General features: G+C 39.3%; 1 protein-coding gene and 1 long non-coding RNA gene across 3 annotated transcripts in view; one reads left to right on the top strand and one right to left on the bottom strand.

Moving 5' to 3' along the window:
* Window positions 1–22,565, top strand: part of LOC135490036 (uncharacterized) — a 24,047-nt gene extending 1,482 nt beyond the window's left edge. The window contains exons 2-5 of one of the 2 annotated variants that reach the window (XR_010447259.1): window positions 18,955–19,125; window positions 19,579–19,640; window positions 20,441–20,540; window positions 22,459–22,565. This is a non-coding gene — a long non-coding RNA (uncharacterized LOC135490036). The remainder of the gene's footprint in view (window positions 1–18,954; window positions 19,126–19,578; window positions 19,641–20,440; window positions 20,541–22,458) is intronic. The other variant, XR_010447260.1, reaches the window with a different exon arrangement.
* LOC135490035 (TNFAIP3-interacting protein 2-like) lies at window positions 6,039–27,217 on the bottom strand. Its single transcript, XM_064775684.1, has 8 exons — window positions 27,151–27,217; window positions 22,153–22,609; window positions 17,940–18,257; window positions 16,891–17,025; window positions 14,595–14,738; window positions 13,957–14,262; window positions 11,245–11,361; window positions 6,039–10,805 (listed from the first exon to the last, which is right to left on the bottom strand). The coding sequence occupies exons 1-8, from the start codon at window positions 27,201–27,203 to the stop codon at window positions 10,569–10,571; spliced, it is 1,767 nt and encodes a 588-aa protein (XP_064631754.1). The 5' UTR covers window positions 27,204–27,217; the 3' UTR covers window positions 6,039–10,568.

Genomic DNA, 27,217 nt, shown 5'->3' with positions numbered 1-27,217 from the left:
TACTAGCACCACTGTCGGACTTAAACTTGCTTGTGACGTCATCACAGTGTTTCCAAAGCTATTTATAAGTTTCCCGAAGTATTTTAAAATTTTCGCGGCAATCTGTCCTGGACCTGCTTCTCTAGTGTCTTCCGATTGTCAGAACTGGGTGGCTGGTTTAGCTATTGCTGTACAGATGGCGTGATTGAAGCGTAAATAATTTTAGGCCAATAATTTATGTCAAGTTATGAGTGTCTGAAATTGACGTCAGTATGACGCACTTTTCTATTACGCAGTGGCATTCTTGGTACAGATGATCATACATGTGGATACAATGTTGAAATGCCAGTAATCATCGTTTTCGGTCAATAGTTAAGTGCTTATCTATCTGCACCAGGATATTCTCATCAAAAGATTAGTCACATTTCGTAGAGACAATAAATTGCTTAAGAAGGACTATTGGTAGGAGCTTGGTAGTCTAATTGGTGGTCTTCCTGTGACTCATAATATGCACAGTAAAATGACCGAGTCGTGTTTTATTTAGGGATGGATATATCCCTGGTACAACGTATACTGAAAGATAGGAGAGACCCCTTTTGGTGATTTCGTGAAACAACCATTTTTCCTACCAGGCTGCTGCCTTTGGACCCCCTTTATTGGAGTAGGCCGACCTCAGCTTATCCCCCCCCCCCCCCCCCACACACACACACATTAAAAAAATCCCTGAGTTGACATTCAGATTGCCCTCATTGACCTATCATTTTTTCAAGCAAACCAAGGCAAAATACATTTTTTTGTGGTGTATCATAGAGTACTCATCTGATCGTCACAGTCGGGAAGCCGCCTATCCTAAATCGGGTGAGCACGTCTGAGCACGGCTCCGATGCTCCGATTCGTCGATTCAGTTCTACCGGGTTGGGAATTTACCTCGCCAAGAGAAAACCAATCACAATATTTCTGTAATGTACTTCCCGGGTCAACACTATAGAGTAAAATTACGATATTGTACTATCCTATTGTTACAAATAAAAACGTCAATGAATTATGTCTGGCGCCAATGCGAGGGATATCTGTGAATGAACATGATAGATTGGCGGTCGCACGCGTCGTTGAGCCTCTGCATGACGCACACCATATCAGTCTGTTTTGGTTGACATAAAATGGCACTCTGTCTTTAAAACGAAATGTTCGCGTTACACCCGATTTATGATGTTGTAACTATGGCAAGCCAAAGCGGAATTTATTCAAGACCGTGGAATTACTATTCAAGAAGTTAAATATATGTTCAAGACCAAAATATGTTCAATCCTGAATCAAATATTGTCAACCTTGAATCAAATATTGTCAACCTTGAATCAAATATTGTCAACCTTGAATCAAATATTGTCAACCTTGAACAAAATATATTCAACCTTGAACAAAATATATTCAAGACTCACGTGACCATATTCAAGACGCACGTGACCACAAAAATTGATGACGTAGTTGCTCATGTTTTGATGCTTTACGGACTTTCCCGAACCCGCGTCCGGACTTTCCCGAACCCATGGTACTTGTGTTGCGTTTCGGAGCTCGAATTGTTCGCACGAGGTTTTGACACATGGTTGTACACGTACCTAGCCGCCTACACCTGACATGTACTGTAATCCTACACATCATGACATGGATGCCGAGTAAATGTCAGAGTCGATACATGTTTTACAGACATCAGGCAAATTATAGGTTCAAAATGCGCAATGCCTGTCGTGAAACAGAACGCATCGGAAGTACCACAGATTCTACGCTCTACGTCATCAATTTTGTGGTCACGTGCGTCTTGAATATGGTCACGTGAGTCTTGAATATATTTTGTTCAAGGTTGAATATATTTTGTTCAAGGTTGGACATATTTTATTCAAGGTTGAACATATTTTATTCAAGGTTGAACATATTTTATTCAAGGTTGAAAACATTTGATTCAAGGTTGAACATATTTTAGTCTTGAACATATATTTCCTTCTTGAACTTATAAGACCCCCTTTAGGAGGGGCTCTTAAGATACACGTGTGTGCGGGAGTATATAATGTAAATGAAGTGAAATAAAGAGAGTAAATATTGTATATCCAACAAACAATTTTTTTTGGTAAATTTCTGAATTAACTCCGTTGAGTTTACCGATTTCTCCGCGATCTTCCGGTGGTGGTTGCTATCCCATTGGTTGAAATTAAGTTAAATTAAATTTAAATCTTCATGGGAATTCGCTACATCATATGCCTAAGAAATTGGCCAATTATATTAATATTTTTATTAGAGAAATATCCGTCCTAAATAATGACAGAAAAGGGTGGTTTATTTCAATTTTGTGTCGACATGGTCGAGGTCACGTGACATAAAAACAAAACAATCGCACACACCCGTCCAAAAAGGCACTTTAAGAAAAACAAATACGTTTTTCCAGCTTAAAACCACACTGACGACTAAGTTATATTGGTCTTCTGCCCAAATCTGAAGTATTAAAATGAATCACAAACTAGAACTAGCTCTATTTAGCAAAAGTTGCGTGAAAAATTCGGGTGAGCGACATTCTGAACCCTAGCGGCCAATAATTAAACTACTTTCAGCCGTCTGCTCCGGTCTCGTTAGGGAGTTTTTCCCAAATGTACGCGATGATGACGTGCCCCATTAACAGGACGTAACATCTATTTTAAAATGCGTTTCCAAAGTGAATGCATGAGGACAACCTATTTGTGTCGTATATCACTGGAAACGCCCGATTCCCGTGAATAAGGACAATCACAATGTATTACATTACCAAAACAAAAATGTGTCGGAAGGAACTATATGGATGGTCCCATCGCACCCCCCCTCCAGCAGTATGACACAGAAGGGCTAGTTGACTGTCCACCGGGGGGGTTTGGGGGGAGCTTCCCCCCAACGCACTGGTAAAAACCTATGTCGACGGAGGGGGGTTTGGGGGGTGTCCCCCCATTGTAACAGCTGTAGTTGTTAGAGCTTGCACTTAACATATGCTCGTAGGGGGGTTCGGGGGAGCTCCCCCGACCTAAAGGGGGGCTCACTAAGTCCTTGACTTTACATATTATTTAACTTCTTGAATGGTAATTCTAAAGTCTTGAATAAATTCCGCTTTGGCTTGCCATATGTAACGGTTGTGTCGTCGACGGTCTTCACGGTATAGCCCCGCCGGGAAAAGTCGACAACAACAATTTTTAACCTCGCCGTGCCAGCTGGCAATCATTCGTGATTCCCCATTCTGACCCTGCGTGGAAATTGCAAATTTTTGGCGATTCCGCAAACTTATTTTACAAACATTGATTTTTTCACTTTCATTTTGGCGGATTAAGAACTTTCTCTCGTTTTTCAAGCACTTTTTCTAATAAAAAGTTTTTCGCGTTTTTTAGTTATTCGCGAAATCCGCGAAGATAAAACACTCGCAAATATTTTGGCAGTTTACATTAAATGTATATTCGAGCTTTTTCTGTGGATTGCTATTTCGAGGAATGCGAACGAAATTTTGATTTGATTGGAAAATACTTGTGTTTGACGGGATGGGCATGTAATTGGCCTAGAAAAGAAACTAAGATGCAGTCCTTGGCGCCGTGAAGTAAAATACATGAAAGAGAAAGTGGCAAGAAATATTTACAAATGTGAAAATGATAGTGCAAATAAAGTTTGAATTTTTTTGGAAAATTCAGAAGTAGGCTACATGACTATGGCGAATTAGTCTACAAATAAAATGATGGTTACTTTTGCGCGGTTGAATATGAAAATGAAAGTGAAAGTTGAATATGAGAATGAAAGTGAAAGTTACAAAATACGATATCATAATGGCTATTGCATGTTCATCGTTATGATAAATCAATATTCGGTCGGGTAGATATATAGGTTTATGCAAGGTTGAGGTTTATGCCTGTTTCGCCTATTCCTGTTTCGCCTACAAAATTCCTGTTTCGCCTACAAAATTCCTGTTTCGCCTATTCCTGATTCGCCTACTTTCCAGTACCCCTACAATAAATCGACTCTCCCACGGGGAACCTTAGGGATGCATGTCCATTTTATGGGGAAAATGTGAGGGGACAATTGGATGATGTTAACGATGTGATGACAATTTCACTAATCAAATGCCATCAACTTTGTTAACAAACCATGCCATGACCGTTTTGAAAGAGTCACCTTGAAAGCGGGGACAGTCCGGGACTTATTTGACCATAGGACCATAGGACCATACTGACACACAGTAAAAACTAATAGATTAAGTAGAGTAAAGCAGTCGTTTATTTTATGAAAACTGAATTCATGAGTTTTTGATAAAAATACATAATATTGTACATTCTCATAATTATTTGATCAAAATCAGCTGTAAAACCCATGTCATAATATACATGTAGGTACAGCACATATAAAGTCAAACAAGGTGGAAAATACATATCATGATATTATGTCAGACAAGGTAACTGATGGCATCAACGTAACTCATTATGTCCCTCTCTCCATTGACGTATTGTTCTTTGAGGCGTAACATGCGTTCGTCAATGCGTACATATGTGGCTCTCCTCGCGTTTGGTCGGTCAGTAAGGGACGGTTCATATTCCTACGTCTGTGGGGAGGTTAGCAATACATTTGAATAGGCGAAACAGAATAGGCTAAACAGGAATTAGGCGAAACAGGAATAGGCTAAACAGGAATTAGGCGAAACAGGAATAGGCGAAACAGGACTTAGGCGAAACAGGAATTAGGCGAAACAGGAATAGGCGAAACAGGAATACACCATATATAGGCCTACATGGACGTGAACTGTCTTAAAATAGAGACCTGTTGTCAGAATGGGTACATTGTGTCAGAGGAAAAAGGCGTGGTCCTTTCGGGCAGCACAGTGTGTCAAACTATGGTAGTCAGGGTGGCTATGCTGGAGCAGCACAATCTGTCAAACTAGAAGCCTCGTGGACAGGCTGGCTCTGCTGGAGCAGCACAATCTGTCAAACTAGAAGCTTGGTGGACAGGATGGCTCTGCTGGAGCAGCACAATCTGTCAAACTAGAAGCTTGGTGGACAGGATGGCTCTGCTGGAGCAGCACAATCTGTCAAACTAGAAGCTTGGTGGACAGGATGGCTCTGCTGGAGCAGCACAATCTGTCAAACTAGAAGCTTGGTGGACAGGATGGCTCTGCTGGAGCAGCACAATCTGTAAAACTGTCTGAATGTGTTCTCTAATGTACATCACCAATGAATGTCAACTCGGAAAGAGGACCGAGTAATGGAGGTCACAACTATAGATAACGAAGGTCCACCACAGTAGGTCAGAACTAGATAATGTTGGTCTACCAATGTAGGTCAACTCTGACAGGAGATTGAGTAATGTAGGTCACAACTAGATAATGTAGGTCTACCAATGTACGTCAACTCTGACAGGAGATTGAGTAATGTAGGTCACAACTAGATAATGTAGGTCTACCAATGTAGGTCAATTCTGACAGGAGATTGTGTAATGTAGGTCACAACTAGATAATGTAGGTCTACCAATGTAGGTCAACTCTGACAGGAGATTGAGTAATGTTGGTCACAACTAGATAATATAGGTCCACCAATGAATACGTTCTCCACTAGGACATGTAGGTTTCCACTACTCTGTTATTTGATATTTCAAATAAAAATTCATTTGGAAAATAATGTGGGAGTGACAAAAAACCTGATGTCGATGAGACAGCCCACATTTCTTGACTTTTTCCCCAAAGTGTCACGACTGACTATTATGTAAATCTGGCAGCGAACATTTCTTTTTATAAGCGTCATCACTTCCACGTGGTACTTTTTATGATTACTGACAAAGTACTTATGGGTTGGGCCTCATATCACCAAATCAAACACATGATCCAAAGCTGGAGCGTGGGCAGATGTCATTTTCCCAGAGGGGAATCCTTTTATATGCATTATAAATCATCGATATTAAGTGCTCCTAGGGGTCTACGTCATCATAGACTTTCCATTTTGACAGCTGCAAGCGATTTCATCACGATAAAATTCAATACTTCGGAAAATAAAGGAAACACATACAACTTACGTGGTCATCAAATTTATTAATATAGCTTTATAGCTGATAACATAATTTAGTCACAATATATGATGTGCACATCCCACATGTACCTTATCCCACATTTATTTTCATTTGTAAACCACATCCCATGGCCAATGTACATCTGCTGATGCATATACTGTGTCGACGCTTTAAGCCCATTTAGGTACGTCTGTCACACATGGGCCCATCACATGTAAAACAGGCATTTTGTACAGGCACCAGACAAATGGCTTTATTGAAAATGAAGATGGGAAAGGAAAGAGCAAAGCTAATTTTCTATTAATTTCCAATTCACCACAAGATACCTTTCAAAATAACAAATACGTACTAACTTTGCCTAGACTTGTTTGGAATAGATTTGGAGTTACCTCTCTAGTTAGCCATTCTTTCAAACATCACCTTTCTACTGCGCCCAAACTCAATTTTCAAGATTTGATGCTACACACAAAGAATGTTTCCATAATCAGGGCCAGTTTGGTCTTGTAAATTCATTGCCTTGTTAAAGTGACCTTAGGTCACTTCTGCAAGGTCGTTTTGCTGCAACATACTCATTCTCTAAGCAGATGAAAAGATATTCTCTCTGTCAACACATATTTCCATTCCACCAGGATGTCACAGGCGTGTGAAGATAAAAAATGTAAACCACCAATTAGCAATCAATCAGTCCCAACAAAACCTACAGAAAACACATATAAATCCTTGAAATAAAAGAGCTGTATCATCTTCAAGGTTGTGTGTCTCAGTTTATATGGAACTGATTGACTGCAATATGATGCTATAATATCCTATGATCTGCTCCATGAATTGAAGAGTGAGTAAAAAATGGCAGCTTGTGTTGGCAGAGACAGAATGACGTCATCAATTAATCTTGTTCTGGGGTCTTGCTGGAGTCTATTGCATAGCCATCTGCGACAAGAGTACATGTATATAACATTGCATAGCAACCAGCCTTAGACTACCCTATGCCATTAACTGTGAAATTTATTATCCTTGACAAATCTTGCAACGTGAAATTTTTTAAATGATGCAACAACTTGTGCATAAGACCTGTTTGTTTTCTACACTAAGATGGCTACCAGCTTGACAGTGACTTCTCCACTTTTTGAATGATCCAATTCAGGATCACCGAAAAAGCAGAAAGAATGTGCACACAAATAGACTGTAACCATTGGCTTAACTTACAAGCCATGTTCAAAACTGCCTCGCAAAAACAGCAAAAATCATTTATTCGACATCAGCTTTAGACTAGTATGGTGCTACATGTGGCACCTCCTGGTGGCAAGCAGGGGTATTATCTTCCTGGCCGTCTGATTTCCACGCCCAAGTTGTTGTTATTTTTTTATCCTCTCCAAACTGGCCACATTCTTATGAAACATTCCTGTGTAGCATGTTACTCAAAGTTCCACACTCATGTTAAATGTGCTATCAAATACAAACTCGAGGTGATTTGAAACAGATTATAATTTTTCTTCAGTTTGTATGTTTATTTTTGCATCAAAGGTACATCTTTTACACATGTAGGGATGTTACCAAGTAACTCTAGAAGTCTCTCTATCTTAATGATTTCACATGTTGTCAAGTTGATGTTAAGTCTAGACATCTCTTTTTTTTGATTATACATGTACTAAAAAGTTATATTTAGTCTAGACGTTTCTTTTTAATGATTTTACATGTACTAAAAGTGATATTAAGTCTAGATGTCTCTTTTTTAATGATAGTACATGTACTAAGAAGTTATATTTAGTCTAGATGTTTCTTTTTAATGATTTTACATGTACTAAAAAGTTATATTTAGTCTAGATGTTTCTTTTTAATGATTTTACATGTACTAAAAAATAATATTTAGTCTAGACGTTTCTTTTTAATGATTTTACATGTACTAAAAAATTATATTTAGCCTAGACGTTTCTTTTTAATGATTTTACATGTACTAAAAAGTTATAGTTAGTCTAGACATCTTTTTTCAATGATTTCACATGTAGTAAAAGTCTCGATTTTTTGTTTTGATGCTTTACAAAGGCTGCCTAAATACTAAACTAGTGACACATTAAAGCACAAATTTCATACACATATAGCGCTCACACCTATTTCAGACACCATCACCACTTCCCGACAAGAATGTGACACCCCGAAACCACGATGAGGTCAGAGAGGATCAGGTACTACCTCAACTACATCTTTCCCGATGCATGTAGGCCCTACATGAATAGCTGCAATGATAAATCTTAGCTAGGTACATGCCTCTTATACATGTATTCTATTGAACTACTGCAGTAACAATTAACCGAATAAGTTTGAGTGATAATATTTAATTCTTAACTGTATAATACTTAATAATTTTTAAAATGTTTATGAAAAGGAAATATAAGCTAACATGCTTTTATGATTTGATAGGTAATAATAATATGTAATAATAGATACATAAAAATCTTAAATTTATTGGTGGAAGAACTATGTTGAGGTACCAATTTGTCTTTGAAATGAAAATTGGAGATACCTAGGTGTTTAAGAATAGTACATCTTTTATAAGTGGATGCTGGCATGTGTAGTTTTGCCATAAAGGGAATATTTAAAAAGGTCATCTTTGCAGCTTTAGCTAAACATGCAATTGAAGCAGCCCATTAAAACGGGGATATATAACAAGAGGCCCAAGGGCCTGGCGCTCAACTGAAATATATGGGTACAATGTACAAATCAGGGAAAGTACCTGCATACTTTCTCAACTTCATTTCAAGCCCCTAACTATTGGAATATAGCGACAAAAAATGTCCTTGTAATTTACGCCTTTAGCCCCCTGGTGAGAAGAATTTAAGACGAACCGTGCTAAATTTTCCGTCAGGGGCATTTCTTTTTCATCGCCATCGTAATTATCTGTCAACGCGAAAATGAAAGTCATGCGAATATTTTGGAGTTTACCGTATATCATGGAACGAGACGCAGGCAGTAAAGTGATCTGCTCGGCAAATCCTCACTAATGATTAAAGGCCTACGCCGTTCGTTAAAAAACGAAATTTGTAATTGAATGTGAATTTGGAGATTTCGAATTGCGTTGGTATATCCTGAATATAAATTTCAGCATTGCGATTGTGAAGACAGATGTACAAATACAACAAATGCCGAGTCTCAGCAAATTACTTACCTAGTTTAAGGAACATTGCACGCACAATAACTGCACTACGGCACTGTGTATAAGTGCATTTCTTTCTTCCTGGACCATCAGTAATAACGAATCGCGTGCCTCTTTTATATTCTGTCCTGTACCTGTACATTTTCAACGCACACCTACGGATATACCAACACGTACACGACACAACAGACATAAAGGAAAACTTATTTACAGAATATGATTCTACGTTATATTTTCAACCAAATACCTGAGAAATTCAAAACATATGAACAATACAAAACAAAACACCTGTCTTTTTCGTTAAATACCCAGTACTTTTGAATAGTTACCCAACCATAGCTGTAATGTCCCCGGTCACATGCCTTGTGTGCAGTAAAGATGTTATTCAGCACTCTGAAACTAAACCTACAATTTTGCCAGTTAACATATTTTTTCGTTTTTCTTTATTTTGAACCCAATTCAAAGTAGGCAAGATATCAATGATAATAATAAAGTTTGTTATTCATAATAGCACTCCTCACAGTTTATGTAAAGCACTTTAAAGTTTACACAGAAGAACTGGGCATTTGACATGTTTGAAAATATTTGTTTATGGGTGTTCAACAAATTTCACTTAAAGTCTCGATATGATTTGGAATGTTTCTGTCGATATCGATGCGACGAGAAGTGAAATCTACTGCCCTGCTAGAGAAATAGAACAAAAGTTCTCGCACGCAGATGGAAATATCATAAACGCAGGTGTTACGCCGAAGAACTTTTCTTTATTTAACTCGCATTTAACCCAAAATGAAGTTTTTAGTTTTTAAAAATCTATTATTTTGGCGACATCAGTGCCGTCGCCTAGCACGAGTGAAATCGGCAATGGTTGATTTTTCTTTGTCAATTTGACGTGTTTAAAGAAGAGTGACGCAACTTACTGAAAATGCTGACTGGATACTAGCACAAGCTAGGCGGAAAAGCAATGAAGAAATGTTCTAATTTTTTTATAACACCTAGTATAATTGGATAGAGAGGCAGAGCACATCCGAATCGCCCAAAAATGTGTGTTTTGGGATCGGGTAGAGTTCGATCGCAATTAAGCTCATATTCATTTTCAAATGCTGCTATCGGAGGCGAAAGAGTTTTGCAACATGCACCTTGTTTCGCTGTGATGGGTCACAATCTTTGTAAAAGACAAAGATCATGCAAATTCATATGTTTTTTTTTCTCAATGGGACAGAAAGATGGGTATACAGGTTTTTCGACTATATATTCAAAATAATGAGGGCACAAGAAACATTTAACACTGTTAGTCAATTTTTAACAGTTTCATCCTTACTGTATTCCATCCATCATTTATCAGATAAGTTACTTGGGGGTCTCCACAGTTTATAGATCCCCGCGTCACCCTTCCCTAATCACAACACGTATCCATATGTTCTAAAAGCCTCTGATGCTGGCCTGACGGGAACAACTTGTGACATCGTGGACACTGGAGGTCCTCCTCGCTGCGTGCACGCGAGAGTGCCTGGGCGAGTCCTCGGCTTGACCCGCTGCTGAGGTCTGGATTTGTCTGCAGGCTATCATTGTCACTCCCAGAGCCGTGTAAATTATCAGCAGCAGGGCCTGGGCTGTGAGCAATGATCTGGGTCTGGAAGGTAGAACAGAGTGTCATGAAATGATTTGACTTGATTCACACGGTTCACATGAAGAGCAATCCCAAAAAAGAAAAAAAAACTAGATTTGTGAGTTTCAAAAATTGGTGATTTGTTTTTTAATTTTCAAATATTTCTGTATACAGTATCAATATTTCTATTCCTTTTTTCAAATTTTTTTATTGTTGTGTATCCCAGGTGCCTAAATATAATCAAACAGTAGAACCTCCCTTAGCGGACACCTCTTTAGGACACTGAATCTTGGTTCCAAATCATTTGTTGCCATTCAATTTGACCTCTCTAATCAGGACACCTCTATTAAGGACAGCACTTGTCAGTCCCGAGGGTGTACTTAATAGAGGTTCTACGTTTAGTTTCAACTTATGCTGTACTTACCATTATACAATATAAGAGGTGTGTGTGAGATTTACTTACCCGCTGTTGCGGTGCGAGGTTGCCAAAAGCAGGGGCACATCTCCCAAATGGCGTGTACTTTTGTTCACGCTCCAGACTCCTCAAGTCTACCGCTCCACCATAGTGGCCACCAGCGTGCTAAAAAAGAATAAAAGATATTAGAACAGGATGAAGAGTATCTCCTTTTATCAACATAGGTTAAATCTTCCCGACAACAAGTTATTAGGTTGCTGCGGCAATTATGATCACATGCTACAAAAATCACTTGTTTGCGACGAAACAAAAATTGGGCAATAATTGCAACCGGCGACCAAATTATTGCACCTCGCAGACCTGCGTGTGACCGCTCAATCATCTGCAGAGAAAATGTGGTTGCAGCATCATAAGATCATTAGCTGGGACGTCGTTTGACCTTACGTCATGCCTAAAGCTGAGCGCACACGGGCAACAAAATGACAGCGAAACTGAAAACATTTGTTTTCAGTTGTTTTCGAAATGTTTTGCGTCTTTGTCGTGTTTGTTTCAATCACCCGCACACGGGAGACAAAATGACACGGTCACGTCACAGGTCACGTCAAAAACAAGGGGTAACCATGGTTGCGCCATACGTCACACCCCCGGTCACACCCACGTATTCCAAGATGGCGGCCGCCATGCATAACGACCGCCTCACAATTTTAGCATTTCTGATCGTTCTTCGTTCTTATCGCTGTAGAGCGGCGAGGTCACCTCGAACAGGGTAGGCCTTTCCTGCCACAGCTCGACCAACCTGCCCTCGAGCTCAGTCGTCCATATTATTTCATGCAATTCTTCATCCACAATCAACTCCATTTCGTTTAAAATTGGCGCTGCCATTTTGACCTGGCTTGGTTGGTATCACATGATGCTGAACGTCATCGTGATTGGCTAATGACGATGATGACGCAAAAAATGTTTTACGTTTCGTTGCAGTCACCCGCAAACGGGCGACGTTTTGACGAAAAACATTTTGACTAGGTCAAAAATATATTGCATGTTTGATATTCGAAAACTGTTTCAAAAGCAAATGTTTTCGAAAAACATTTGTTTTTGTCGCCCGCAGACGGGCAACAAATCGTGAAAAAATATTTGAAAACAAATGTTTTCAGGTTTTTTTGTCATTTTGTTGCCCGTGTGTGCTCAGCTTTAGTTGCAAATACCTCTTCTCATTCGTGGAAAGACTCTACCATGGTCGATGCCATCGCATTTAATGTTCAATACGACGGAAAACGTTACATTAATTTTTACGAGCCTTATCATTCTGTGATTTTTTAACAAGAGTGGTTAATTGCAGCAGGTCACAGTGACTTCAATCACTTATTTGCAGGGTGCTTGAAGCAAACATCACATTTAGTTCACTTGGTATGAGGAGCACTTTTTAGTTTTAGGGAATTGAGAAATGAAACAAGATTGCTCTCATAAACAAAGGTGCCCGCATTGAACTTACGCAATGTTGCAATATTCCATATACAGTGGAACCTCCGTTAGCGGACCCCTCTCTATTAAGGACAACCTCTCTACTAAGGACACTAGTTTTGGTCCCAAATTGGTTGTTTCCATTAAATTTGACCTCTCTAATCAGGACACCTCTCTATCAAGGACGGCACTTGTCAGTCCAGAGACTATTCTTAATGGAGAGGTTCTACTGTATACATGAATATATGTATATTTAAATGGTTCTTCTGGCACAAGGCCATGACAGATTGTATGAAGGCTATACAAAGTACTCAGACATACATACTCATGAACATCATATGATATTCGTGAATTTCTACTTCGGGATTCCCCGGAATCTCTCCATGTAAATGTCAGGGTTGTAACGTAACCAATCTTCACTATATGGCACATACATCGTATACTTATACAACCAAAAGATCTATAACATATATTGATCACAAAATGTCACCTCTTTATTTCAATATGTTTTAGTCCGAGCCTTTTTCTTCCCATCCTGCATGAAAGATATCAATTTGACCAATCAGAATAGAATGAATTAGCTTTTAATCAGTGGTCATAATTTGAGTTTTGAACAATCCTTCGACATATCTCTTTCAGATTTGGACACTCACATCGAGGCAGTGCGGTGCAGAGGTGCCAATCATCCATTTTTTTATCAAAAGACTTGTCATGTAGTTATTAGGAATGGCTTTGAACAACCCAGTCCATGTAGTTTCACATTAAAGGTGCAATATTCTGAAATTTAGGACAATTTGGGACGTTTGATTGTTAAGAGAATCCACATGAACACTTGAGAATGAATAATTTTTTCAGCCAGAAGTACAATCTAACCTATAAATATTCTATAAGCTATGACATTTTGAAAAACCCTGTCTAGACAAACAGACAAGAACAAACAGGTTACAGTTGTTGGCGCTAGTAACCCAGATATGGAAATTATTTGAGCACATGAAGGTAGAACCGCTCAAGGGGTATCAAAAAGGTTTTTACGGAGAGTGAGTCATTCTTACTTTTATCTGAAGCAAAAGGCGTGCGACAGACAAAATGATGAAACAGGTTGTTTCACATCTGCAAACAAGCAATTTTGTGGCATGCGATCACGATCACAGGTCGTGCAGCAAAAATCGCTTGCATTGGCGCAGCTTAGTGTCACAATCAAAATCTACAGTTGCTGCTAAACCTGACCCACTAACATGACTGAAATTGACAAGGTCAAGGATTACCGATTCGAAAAACACAATTGGAAATGACCCCTACCTCGTAGCGTTTATAGTAGGCCAGTTCGGTCTCCATCTCGGATAGCCTTCCCTGAGCATTTTCGCGATCTTTCCTCTCGTTTTGGAAATCCTCCGTCATAGTCTGAACCTGCGCCTGCAGGTGGTACACCTTGTCCTTGAGTTCTCGATACCACGGACTGTTCTCCATGCTCTGCATTAACTCACGGTTGCGCGATTGGTAGACATCTTTCTGCTCTGTGATGATCTGGAGTTTGGCCTTCAGGTCTTTGACGACCTTGCATGTCTTGCTGTGGTCCGATTTGAGTTTATCCAATTCTGCCACAAGCTGAGGTAAAAATACTTATCACATTCAACAAGAATACCAAAAGGTCACTATACAAAATGAAAAGCAGCCATTTCTTCAATGCAAAGCCACCCATTATGAATGAATGACAGAAATAAGATTATAAGTTTAAAAGACCCCCACCAAGTTTGAAACATGATTAGCTTGCATGGACTCTACCTCTGGCCAAAGACGGAGTCACTGTAGGCCAATAAACCTAATTGCCACCAAACCACAGAGGCACACAAAAATGCTCATCCCGCCTTGGAGTAGGAATACTCTCTAAGAACACCTCCAAGTGTAGGGCAAGTGCTGAAGAAGAAGAAGAAGCATACCTTTTTCCTGTCTTCGGCTCCACCGTCCGGTTCCTGAAGACGTTTTAATCGTTCTTCAAGTTGTGTGATCTTTTCCTGTTGTTTCTTTACGTAGGCTTCTCGCTGCTGGTTGTAACTGTTCCATCGCTTATTCACATCAACAGCCTGAAAGATCAAGTCTTGAATTTGACTAAGGTTTGCAAAGCAGAGGCAAACTTGCACCCCCCACCCCCCTCCCCCCAACCAACAGCAGGAGTTCTGCTTCATAAATGTAATGTAATTTTCAAAAATGTACTTTAAGACCTTCCCTCTCCCCTCTCCCCACGCAACGGCAGGATTTCTGCTTCATAAATGTAGTGCAATTTTCAAAAATGCACCTTAAGACCTTAAAAGACTGAGATGCGGGGAAAACACAGCCCTTAAATGTAACTCTTTTCGATTTTTCTGGGTGACCCTGTTGAGACCAACGTCCATGTTTTACAGAAGAACGAGTATTTCCCTATGTAGAAATCAGAGACTTAATCTCTTGACTACCGGGCCATTCGAACCGTTCCATACCGGGGCCTGTTTTGGTATCGTGCCGCCACGTGCATCTGGCAAAACCTCCGTCTTCGCCACCACCACAGCGCCATCTATACGACTTAGTTCAAGTTGGTGGGTAGCAGACGCCTGCGTCACTTTACACCAGTGGAGCCGAGCCAGATCATACCAAACGACACACAGAAAGGTCTGTTATAACGACCGTTCAGGCGGTCGGTGGTAAACACGCGTATTTGATTGTGACCGCTTTAGCGGTCGGCGGTAGTAAAGAGGTTAATGATACTTTATCACTCAAAGCAAAACTCTTTTTCTGTATAAAATTTATCATTTAACAGGGAGGGAACTTCCTCTTTATTCTGCTTTGGAAATTCCCGAATAAAAGCCTGTGTGAAAAAAAGTTAGTACTTAAAAAACCCTATAAGATTTCTTGCGGCCAATCAACACGAATTTTTTCAAAGGTCTTGTTCATGCTGTTCTTGTTAATGCTGTTCGCATGCCATGCAATCTGTGCCAGAAAAAGCATTGTTATTGTTGAAAGATTTAGGTCAAATCATTCAATTCATTCTTAGTAAACATTGTTTTTTAAATTGCTGCAGATAAAATGTGAGCTTTTATCAACGGCAAAGAGTACAGCTCAAAATTGATGAACGGGATTCTACTGAATATAGCACTCCGCAAACGGGCACATTTTGTCGCTGCAACTTGCAACAGATCCTTGCCAATGGCAGGACAATCATGATTGGAAAGCATGAGATTGAGGAGGCTTCTCTGCCTCGAGAATTGCCCGCAAGTACTTTCCTGGTGTGTTCTCAATCTCAACATTATAGGTCAGAACACATCATCATTTAAAGAAAAACACTCATAAACTGGCTCATAGATTATCATTGTTGATTTACAAAATTGAATGTTTACTAGTAGTTGATCAAGGAAGGAAACAATTTTCACAGAAAATTTCCATCATTTAGGAAGGATTGGTCATGACCCCATTAAAGTTTACGGCATTGCCCAAATTTTCTGGGAAAACCTTTCGAAGTGAACTTTTTTTTGTAGGTTATGGTATGGATCAGGATGTAGTAAAATTGCTATCTTGTATCTATACTGGTTAGACTAGAGTTTTTGACAGGAAATTTTAAAGGGTTTGAAGGGTTTTAAAAATAACTCTTGGCATAGGGGTTTTCTGTCTATACCCAGTAAATAACATGGCACTACAGGGAGGCACAAAGAAAACTGGATATACAATATGTGATGTAGCATGGCTTAAAAATATGGCGGTAAAAAATACCAACGTAACCGGGTTGAGCACAGTGCATGTTGGGTACCAATTTGGGGACTGGCATTCCTCCCCCATATCGAGATTCAAGCATACTGCACCAGATTTGCCTTGCCAGTATCACTGATTACAATATACAGTAGAACCTCCCTTAGCGGACACCTCTCTACTAAGGACACCCTCTCTATTAAGGACACTTGTTTCGGTCCCAAATAGTTCATTTACATTCATTTTGACCTCTCTAATCAGGACACCTCTCTATTAAGGACAGCACTTGTCAGTCCCGAGGGTGTCCTTGATAGAGAGGTTCCACTGTACATTTATCGCTATGTTCTGGCAGGTTTTTCTTAAAAATCATTCCTGCCGAAGAACTATATCGTCATGTAAAAACCATCGAATCGAGAGCAAACTTTGCTCATTATTATTGGCTATTTAGACATCATATTCGGGTAACTTTTAGTGTTGGAGGAAACCAGGCAACCCAGAGGAAATAGTTTATATACATACCTCGGTAAGTTCAGATTTCAGTTTGATATTTTCTGATTTGAGTTTTTTATTTTCTTCGGTATTTTCAGAATCATGGCCGTCGAGGGAATCGCTGTGAGATTGTGGAGGTGACGTTCTTCTTTCAGGGAACCGAATCTAAAAGATAAAATACCATTAAGAGATATATTTGCGAAAGTAGGGAGAACGGAATCAGCAATCACATTGTCACATTCGTCGATTGTTTTGACTCTTTCAAAAAACCTTTAATGGGGTGTTGATCAACGCAAACTAGTGGTTTTTGAGAATCTCTAAAACCATTAGGGATTTTTAATCTTACTGAAAAACCTCTACAGAATGGATATCTGTGTTGGCCGAAAAGGTTTTTCAAACGCTCAAAATCCAATAATTCTAAGAATAAAGGGTCTTGGCGTACAGCATAGACAGGCAAATTATTGTGATATCCATTTGACATTTAAAATGGATGTTTAATAAAATCTTGCAAGATTTCCAATGGACATCATTTCTCAAGATGTCTAACAGACATAAACCAGAATTCTTTTTTCATGTTATCAAATTCATTAGATGTCCAAATGACTTCAATAAAATGAGATAATAATCTAATAAACGTCACTAATTTTCCCTGTGTGGCCTTTTCCAGCCCTGATGCAGCTCCTATAAGAACGTAAACCACTGTTATTATCAATTGGTTTCCATGGTGACCATCCTTATCTGCTTCCAATATCTGCCAAGACATGTTAGAGCCAAGACACTATAGCGCACCACAAATGGGCGATATAAACCCATGCAATCTGTGATTTTAATCGCGTACGAGTACGACAGAGACATCGCAACATCAGCCACCGTCCTGATATACATCATTTCCTCTCTTTATGAACACCTCTCATAGCAAGACACCCTCTCTACTAAGGACACTGTTTTTGGTCCCAACTTGATTACTATTCAATTTGACTCCTTTAATCAGGACATCGATATTTTACGGACAGCCATAAGTCCCCAATGGTGTCCTTGATAGAGAGGTTGAACTCAAATGTTCATGTTCGTCCTCTTACCTCAATACTTCTCAGGGACTCGACGATCCCCTCCGTCTCATCAACATTCTTCCCCTGCAACCTCAGCACCACTTCTTGGTATGTTTTTGCAGTATCCTGTAACCTCCGATTTACAGTTACAACCTCATCCATAAGAGACTGCGATAAAACCTCCTGTACATTACTGTTTGCCCTTAGTCGTTCAAGTTCACTTTCTAATTGGACGATTTTTGCATCTTTTTCATCATTTGATGAAGTTCCCATCTGTTTTATTCTTTCCTCTAAAAGATTCTTTTCAAAGAGTTCTTTCTCTAGTCTGTCCTCTAAATCATGAATTCTCTGCAAAGAACAAGAAATGTGTTGAAAATGACAAGGGCACTGAACTAGGGAGTCGAGCTAAGGATGCATTTTGAAACGAAAGGATTTTGACCTCACAAACATTTAAAATTCATAACATTATTTTGTAGTTATAAATACAAGTATAACAGAGGTACTTATTATTATTATTTGATCAGAAAGAGAAAATCTGGCTTTGATTTTGAAAACGTTTCTGTGCAGGATAGCAGAGTAGATTTGAGTTAGTTTGACCCACCCTGATTGGTGGTGCAATAAAAGACCAACAGCCTCGACTTGATCGATGAAATATGAGGCATTTGTCATCGGTACAAAAAAGTGATAGTGAATTCCTCAGTCAGGCTTTGTAATACTGTGGGAATGGTAAGTACTGGTACTGGAAAAATACTTGAATGTTTTGACGTAACATGACCAAGCCAATCTATGTCCCGACATCACTCTGTGGTTCCCTTTAATTTTGTTTTTTCACTGGACGTGTCAAGTCTAGCTCATATTTGAAATATAAACATCTACACCAAACAATATCTCCCAAACTAATGCACCAAATCCAATGGAGTTATTAGCTTGACAATATGCTAAAAACTGCATTGAATTTGGTGCATTAGATTGCAACATATCCTATGAAGTAAGTGTTGATGTTATTATGAGCTTGACTGTACATGTATTTTTGTTACTATTTCAGCACTTCAGAAATACTCCCACTCCCAGAAATTCTCGAGATACACGTGAGCAATTTCACAACTATTGACTTTCAACACCTCAGTGTCAAAATCTGTCGTATTTGGAAATGATGAAATGGAGAACTGGCATTGACACAGACGCCCGTCACCCTTTGATGCAATCACTTAGTCAGGTACACTTTCACTGATGGCAATTTGCCATAAAAGCAAATAATGCACTAAAGATTTAGAATATGCCCCTCAGGCCAGTGATAAATCTAGACGTTTCAATATTTCGACGGAAAACCTTAGAGTTCTTTTAAATTTGAATGTGCAATCAGAGCACTCTCTGCTCAAAATACTTTAAGGGGTACACTGTTCGTAATTACTTGCGGTCCAGTTAAATAGAAATCCACTAATACACAATGCCGTAGTGCAGTTATTATGAATACGAATTTGTTGAAACTTTTTATTTATAGTACTTTTATCTGTCTACGCAAAGGCAATGCTGAAATTTATATTTAGTATGTATGCATGCAATTGAAGATTTTCAAATTCAATTACAAATTTACAATTTTTAACGAACGCCATAGGCCTTTAACACACCCCGAAAAAGTTAACGTCCCAAAATTCTTTGTCGATTTCAGAGAGTTAAGGAGGTCGAGATACCTGGTGTGCCATCCACGCATACCTGCCTAATTCCCCAAAGGTAAAGTGAACACATGATAATGCATTAGACATCTGTACATGGAGGATATGCAGGTTTATGACTAACATCAAGACTGCCAGCTGGCATACTGCCTAGGCCCAATACGTAAAATGGGAAATCCCGATATCGCAATCAAATGAGGTAACAATAACATGTAGCTTTCACGAACATTGATTGATCAAAGCCTTGTGACAGGCAAACAGCATCACTCTCATGTCATGCGAAACAAGAGGAAATTATGTTACTTAATATTAAGCATGTGGCATGAATCAGTATTTCGGGATTTCTAAAACTATCATGTGAGGTCTCATGACAGATTGGTACTCCAGAAAAAGCTTTGTTTCCCCCCCCCCCCCCCCCACTAATTTGGGTGCACACACTAGTGAAAGTGAGACAAATTATGTCCAACGTTCACAATTCTTTTCATCTGTTGTCCTCAATCGAAGGTGAATTTTTAGATCATGTCAATGAAATTACTTTTACAATGGAAAAAAAATCAGGCCACATTACAGTGTATTTTTAATGAACGGAATTACATTAGAAACTGGGGCATATTCCATTTTACAACCCATTTTAAATGGATAAACTGGTTACATATTCCGTCATTATGTACCTGTCGACTGGTGTGATTTCTGAGAACTATACTTTACATTTATATATAAATAAAACGAATCTACTAGTAGCAGGTACCAAAATTCTCCATCTCATTGTATACCGGTAAATATTCAAAATGTCATAAGCAAGTTGACCACAGACGCTTTTTATTTGCTTTGAAATAACTCCCAGCACTTTTTTTGAAGGTGAACCACATCATGTGGATGAAAATACTTTCACTATTAGGAAATAGTGGGAGGAATGAGGATTGACTGAATACACAAATGATGGACACTTTTAGGTGCGGTATGTATAACTTTGGAATGAGTCAGATCAGATATTGAATTATTTGTGAGGTCTACCTTATATTCATGGAGTCCATTGTCTAGACTTTACAAGTACTACTTTCTTGTTGATATCAGTAAAAATTGACAAAACAAACAGCAGACTACATGTATATATCATAATAATACAGAGCCTCAGGATAAAACTTAAACCAAAAACTTTCCACTTTTGATTAACTGTTTCAACCTTGTCCTATTGGCATATATCACATCATGTGGTATCCTGCCAAACTTTATAGATTTACATTTGCACATGTATAAAACATTGGCAAGGAAGTTGGACTACTTCCAATCATACGTTTATTTGGTTGGCTGAGGTCTCCTGATGGAATCAGGAATACCCCACAAGCCATTGTACCTTCTCATGTGATAGTGCTAAGTGCTAAGTAAGTACTAAACTAGTCCAGTAAGGTTAATCAGAGGTCACTACGGTAATTTTGAACAATATAAATGCTAAATGGGAACACAATAATGAGAACACTGTGATATTTCACACTGCAGATTGTATAAAAACAAGTCCGATGTCTGCCGATCAAGAAGCATTGCGGTTGTTATTGACTTTTGATACGACACAAGCCAATGACTCGTATATTTCTATCAATAAAAAACGGTCATAGTCCACAAGACTGTTTTTTATCTGATCCATATTTTGAAGAGGATGTTGCTAACCATATTCGTCTGACTGTACATGTCCCATTTGGACTACTTAATCATTAGAATGAACTGTTTTAACATGGATCAATACAGATCCACGGAGTAAAATTAAACCCCATCGAAAAAAAAAGTATTACTATTTTGATACTTTATGCTGTAGGCCTGCAGTTCTTGTTATCACAGTATTTTCTTATGGTTCAGGTTTAAAATATAAATTAATCATTGCCATAGTGGTTGTTATGCACACAAATTTGCTGAAACTTGGCATTTTAGTATTGTATAATGGTTTACACAAAGGCATGGTCGAAATAACAAGTATGGATTAATCTATACTTGATATGGAGTATCAACAGACAGAGTAGTCCTTTTCATATTTGACTTGAAAATGAAATAGAAAATTTCCAAATGTGTAAATACATGAATATAAATTTCAACATAGCTGTTGTGTGGACTGATTCTCAAATACCGAAAATGCCAATTTTCAGAAAATCTGTGCGTATATCAATAACTGCGCGATGGCAATGATTCTTTGTCAACCTAAGCCACAAGAAATACAACGAAACCGAAATACATAGGCTGAGAAAGACTTGTACCCGGAACAGATTCAGGGAATCCCATCTATGAAGGTACCGGAAAAAAACCACGTGCCGTAGGACAAAAACTAGGCCACCCTTTTAAAAGGTGATTTCTCTAGATTATTACACTTATAACGTCTCGGCCTCAAACAAGTATTTTTTTTTAGATAACTGAATTAATTAGGAAATTTCTTTCTACGGAATTTTTACTGATCATATATATATGATCATATATATTTTGGGCTAAAGTTATAACTCTGGATAAATCAGACCAATCAAGGCCTCGAATATTTCAGCTTTTTCTACTTTTGATGTTTTATGGTTCCATATTCATCATCAAATTACCTGTAGTTGCGTTTCCTTTAGAGGAATATCAAAATTGCTACACTCCGTTAATCTTTGCTTCAACTCGGCATTCTGCTTCATTAAATCTGACAACAACTGTTTCGAAGTCTGTGGCTTCGTCGTGTCAGTTTTACCATCCAAAGAACTCGGTAAATGATTATCATCCAACCTCTTCTTCAACACTTGAATAGAGTAGGTCAACTTCTTATTTAGTTGTAACAATTTATCTTTCATTTCTTTCTCTTCCTGAAAAAGTGTTGATAACGTCTGTCGCTCATGTTTCTCTTTTACTCTGTTCACTTGCAGATGTTTCAATGCAGTCTGCAGATGTTGGAGCTTCTGGACGGATGCATGATCTTGCTCGAGACTTGTTCCCGAATCGAACGACGTTTGCTGTCGTTCGTCACCATTTTTCGAATTTTTATTTTCCGTCTTCGATGACATTCTATTGACATCCCTGAAAAGAAAAGATTACTTTCATCATTATGAAGAGTTACCTTGACAACCTGACCAGGATGCGACTCATTTGTATCACCCAGTTTTTCCGGCACGTGTCAGAATTGAACCAGGTTCAGGTATTTGGCTGCGTGGTTTTATTGAAACAGTGATAAAGAACTATTGACTGAACAATGGGCATAACTGGGGCAACCCAGATGTTGCTGGACCACCACTCCTTTCAAATCATAAGGAGGTGACCTTTAGGAATTTTTGTAGGTTACAGGGATACCAGACCTGTATACAGGTATACCATCGGTTTGAAAAACGGACTACTTGTATTTGTAAACTCGCGACTGCTATTGCGCCGATTGGTCATGGTTAAGTCAGTCACATGGCAATTACTAGGGGTAGTTGTACATGTTAGCCACTGTAGGATGAGATCCCTTCCTCGTGTTCCCTACAACAGAACTGGTGCCAAGTGGGAAGTCACAAGTGCATGGTTGGTTACCAACACCGTCGCTTTGTTGTTTCGAGTCCGTGCCGGCGTTATCACTTCTTACCAACTTACGTCATGACAACCTGAAACTACAGTCTGCATGGTCCAACTCTTAGGCAATTGTCACCAGCTACAGTTAGTTACATGTACAGAAAGACAAATGATAGACAAGTTAGAAGCCACTCTGAGAGAGGGGCATACATACAAAACGAACAAAGTTGAAGTTTAGATCGAATATGATAATATCATGATTGAAATGATGATTTTTTCCATGAAAAACGTGTTTTGCATCTTCATACTGGTCATCAGCAGAGCCTTTGAATATTCACAATACTGGAGACATACCGTCCGTAGGTTAAATCTGTTTATAGCCAAAAGCATCCACGTTTAAAACGACAAAAATGCCAAATTCGACAAACTTGAGCAAGGCGGTGACCAAGTGGCTATAGCAGGCGGAATACAGAGAAAGCATTGGGAACGGGAGTGGACGGGAATTTCCCAGTCTTGACTAATATTGACACTAGAGGCGCTGTGAATTTTTTTAAATACCTCCTGCAGAGGCGGAGGTACAATCAAATATCGAGGGGCCTATACACCTTTCCAGAAATGTGTCCGAAATAGTGATGTCATAAGGGGAAACTAGGCCTTATTGTGGAGGGGCAAAGGAGATAGTCATGGTTGACCAACACACTTGAATGCCTTTAATGACGGACAAGGGGGGGGGGGAAGTTGGTTCCAATGCAAGCCACCAATTTCGGGAAGCATGAGCCTAAAACCACTGACTTCGTCAGGAGGATGTTCATCAGGCCGAATCAGGATATTTTGAAATCAAAAAGCATTTCGATTAGAACATCTTTGGAAATAATTTTGAACTGAAACAATGTTCACATATAAATTTAGAAGAAGATTTCAAAGAAAGAGATTGGAAGAGTGATTGACAATTATTTGATTATTATATATTTTGAAGTATCTTTGAGCACAGGCCAATGAAGGCTAGTTACTAGTTAGTGGGATTATCGGGCTAAACAATGGGATAAACTAGGAAAGGGGGTATGAGAAGGGAAAAATGCATAAAGCATGATTGAAGGAGTGTTGAAAATTGAAAAACTTATTTAAAAGTGTAATGGGCAAAGTCGCCCAAACTTAAATCGTGATAAATATAACATATGACATATGCATGTATGCTCGTCACTGTTAAACTTCCTGGGGGCCCATTGCGTCATCATAACTAACTAAAGGCCTGTGTACACTAGTAAAAAATTAGCAACATTTTTACAACATTTCCAGTTGCAACAAATGTGGCAAAAATGTTGCGTAGTCCAGAGCAAAACGCGTCTTACAACATGTTGTAAAATTGTTGTAAAATTTTTGAAAATCAAATGCAATGCAATTCTTTGTTGCATGTTGTAAAAATGTTGCAAACTCTTCAGCCAATCAGAAATAGGATTTGCATCATGTGATCTACCTGAGGTCATGTGACTTGAACAAGCGGCTGATATCAAGGGCTCAGTGGTAGGCCTATGGCAACTCTCAAGGCAACTTGGGCAACTCTCAAGTGAGTGTCTTGCTCCGTAATGGGTGGTGAAACCTTTTCAAGAAGTTCTTTGAATGCAGTTTTATCCATTCGCAGGAAGTTTTTGTATAATGGCTTGTCAGTCAGCCGCAACTCCTTTAACAGGCGGTGATATGCCCCATGATCCACCCTCATTCTGATCCAGGGCCTGGTCCATACTCTCTTTGGTTTTTTTCGCCGCCTCTTCCGCCTCTCAACAATGACAGCTAAAATTGCTGCAGAAGCACTCAAAACACATCTCTCCTTGGAATCATCCATTTCCCCTCCAAAATACCTGTTTTCCCTTTGTTTCCGCTAAAAAGTTTGCAACAATTTACCAACATGTTGTGAAAATGTTGCTAATTTGTTGCTATTTTGTTGCTAGTGTACACAGGCCCTTGAAGGGCTTGTTGCTAAATTGTTGTAAAAATGTTGGTAAATGTTGCTAATATTTTACTAGTGTACACCCTGCTTTGTGGAACGAGGCCGGTCCACTGTGTCCGTCAGTTTGACTTACGCGATCGTGTTGCCATCTTCAGGGTAAACCTAGTACTGAAATCATCCCGATTATGGCGGTTTGTCGCGTGCGTTACTTAAGTAAAGGCCAGGTTGTATAAAGGCCTGGATCCGGGATGAAAGAATTCTTTTTCTCGCTTCTAATTAATGATGAAATGCCAAAGACATTACGCTCACCGTATAGATATTTGGTGGTTAGGAATTCACATTAACAAGTCACTAATAAGCAAGATACATGTATTGCACTTTTTACCTTTTCAGTTTTGGCCCTCTGGTGGCCAAGTCGAGAATCAGATCAAACCGAATTTCAGCGTCAGAGGTTATCAGACATAGGGGATCATGTGTAGGCCTACCAAGTTTAAACTTGGTACACATGATCCCCAAGTTCATAGCTTAAGTGGTTAAGAAACGTGCCATAGTAATTCTCGAAAGGGGAATTTACGCCATTTGACCTCTAGCTGTGACCTTGAAAATTAGGTCAAATCAAAAACCTCCTTGCTACGACGACGGACACAGCGGTAATATTGCGGTTTTACAGGCTAACGTTTTCCGTTAACGATTACGTTTTCTAAAAGCCTCTACGGGATTTTTTTTAACGCATAAATTGCTTACTACACTTAAGTGAAATTACGATTTAGTCATAGCCCAGCGTTATAGCTTGTGATCAATGGATTTAATTGGAATTTTAGACACTCTTATTATGAGTATATTACCTATACGGTCCAATTATTTCAAGAGGAATGCATGGCGCATATATAATTTAGCGTTGGTTAAACTTGAGTGATCGATCAAAGGATTTTCGGCCGTATTCGATGCCTCACGTCAGTCGATGACGTCATTACGTCAAGTCCTCCATCGGCGGCAAATTTTGCGTCAGGATGACGTCAAATCGTAATCATAAACGTAAACTGTACGCTTGCGAAACCTGCCTATTGTATAAGCTCCCTTTACGGTGAGCCAATAACAGTACGCAAAAGTTGCAGTAAAACCGCGAAACAAAATAGCTGTGAATATTTCTGGGTTTACAGTATTGCGTGATATGGGTCTCTTACACTACGGACGTAGTGGGTGGACCGGACTCGTCCTGTCGCCCGGTACGGAAAGAAGATCAAGATGACGAAATAAACTGCATAGGAATCTACCATTAATGGGATTATCTGAAAAAGATAAAATTATTCAGTCAAGCGAACGATGGAGCTTAGAGTAACCAGCACTCGTCGATGTAAATCCCGAACTCGGCGTGCACTCATTTGACGCGATAATCGAGTAGTGAGCCCTACAAATAACGACTAACGCGCCTTTTCTACTATCTGAGATCTGAGGCAAAATCGGAAAATGTCAAATATTTTCAGAAACCGCAACGACTGAGTACAACCCACAACAACAACGATTTGTATATAGGTCTTCTTCACTTGTAGTGTTTCGCTCGGCCCCTGCGTGCATTAGACTATAGACTTCTATAGGTGGTCAACATCTTCAGGTGCGGCGGAGTTTAGCCCGAGTTAGCCGGTGATACGCTTTTACATGTTTCTATAGAAGGAGTGTCCATTACCCTATTGTATCGGATAAGGTAACCGTATGGCTCAGTAGGCCTAGAGATTATCGGGCTGTCGGAGCGGTGTAGTGGAAACATCAGCGCCTGTCACCTCTGAAGTTACGGGTTCGATTCCCGGTCGGCCCCGGTACACTTAGGTGATGATAGAGTGCATTGGCGATCGCGCCTCTCTTCGACAGCGTACGTTTCCTTCGAGGTCTCCGGTTTCCTCCTACTTACATGACAGTCGCCCAATATTTTTCATAGAGCTATTAATGTCCTATTGTCGCCCAATTCTCAACTCAAAATGTAAATACTTAATAGAGAAATAGACCCCTGGGTAAAGTGAAGACCTCCTATATCTCAGAGAGATTAAGAGATATTATAGATGCCTGCCTTTGACACGACGGACAATAATTCATATACACGTACATTGTTCCAAAAAAGCAGAAATTCACTCACCGAATTCGAATATTGCCCTCGTTGCTATTTTTCGATGCTCCTGTCCTGGTCATCTTCACTAAGATGG

Source organism: Lineus longissimus, chromosome 6, assembly GCF_910592395.1.
Source record: "Lineus longissimus chromosome 6, tnLinLong1.2, whole genome shotgun sequence".
Classification (NCBI taxonomy): Eukaryota; Metazoa; Nemertea; class Pilidiophora; order Heteronemertea; family Lineidae; genus Lineus; species Lineus longissimus.
This window is presented reverse-complemented; position numbering and strand designations above follow the sequence as displayed.

What these genes read in the sequence shown, in the direction of transcription:
- LOC135490035 (XM_064775684.1), bottom strand. Translation starts at nt 27,203, where the DNA reads ATGACCAGGACAGGAGCATCGAAAAATAGCAACGAGGGCAATATTCGA. An exon ending in TAAAGGAAACGCAACTACAG is followed by an intron (nt 18,258 to 22,152) that starts GTAATTTGATGA and finishes TGTTCTTTGCAG; the next exon opens with AGAATTCATGATTTAGAGGA. An exon ending in ACCTCGCACCGCAACAGCGG is followed by an intron (nt 10,806 to 11,244) that starts GTAAGTAAATCT and finishes TCTACCTTCCAG; the next exon opens with ACCCAGATCATTGCTCACAG.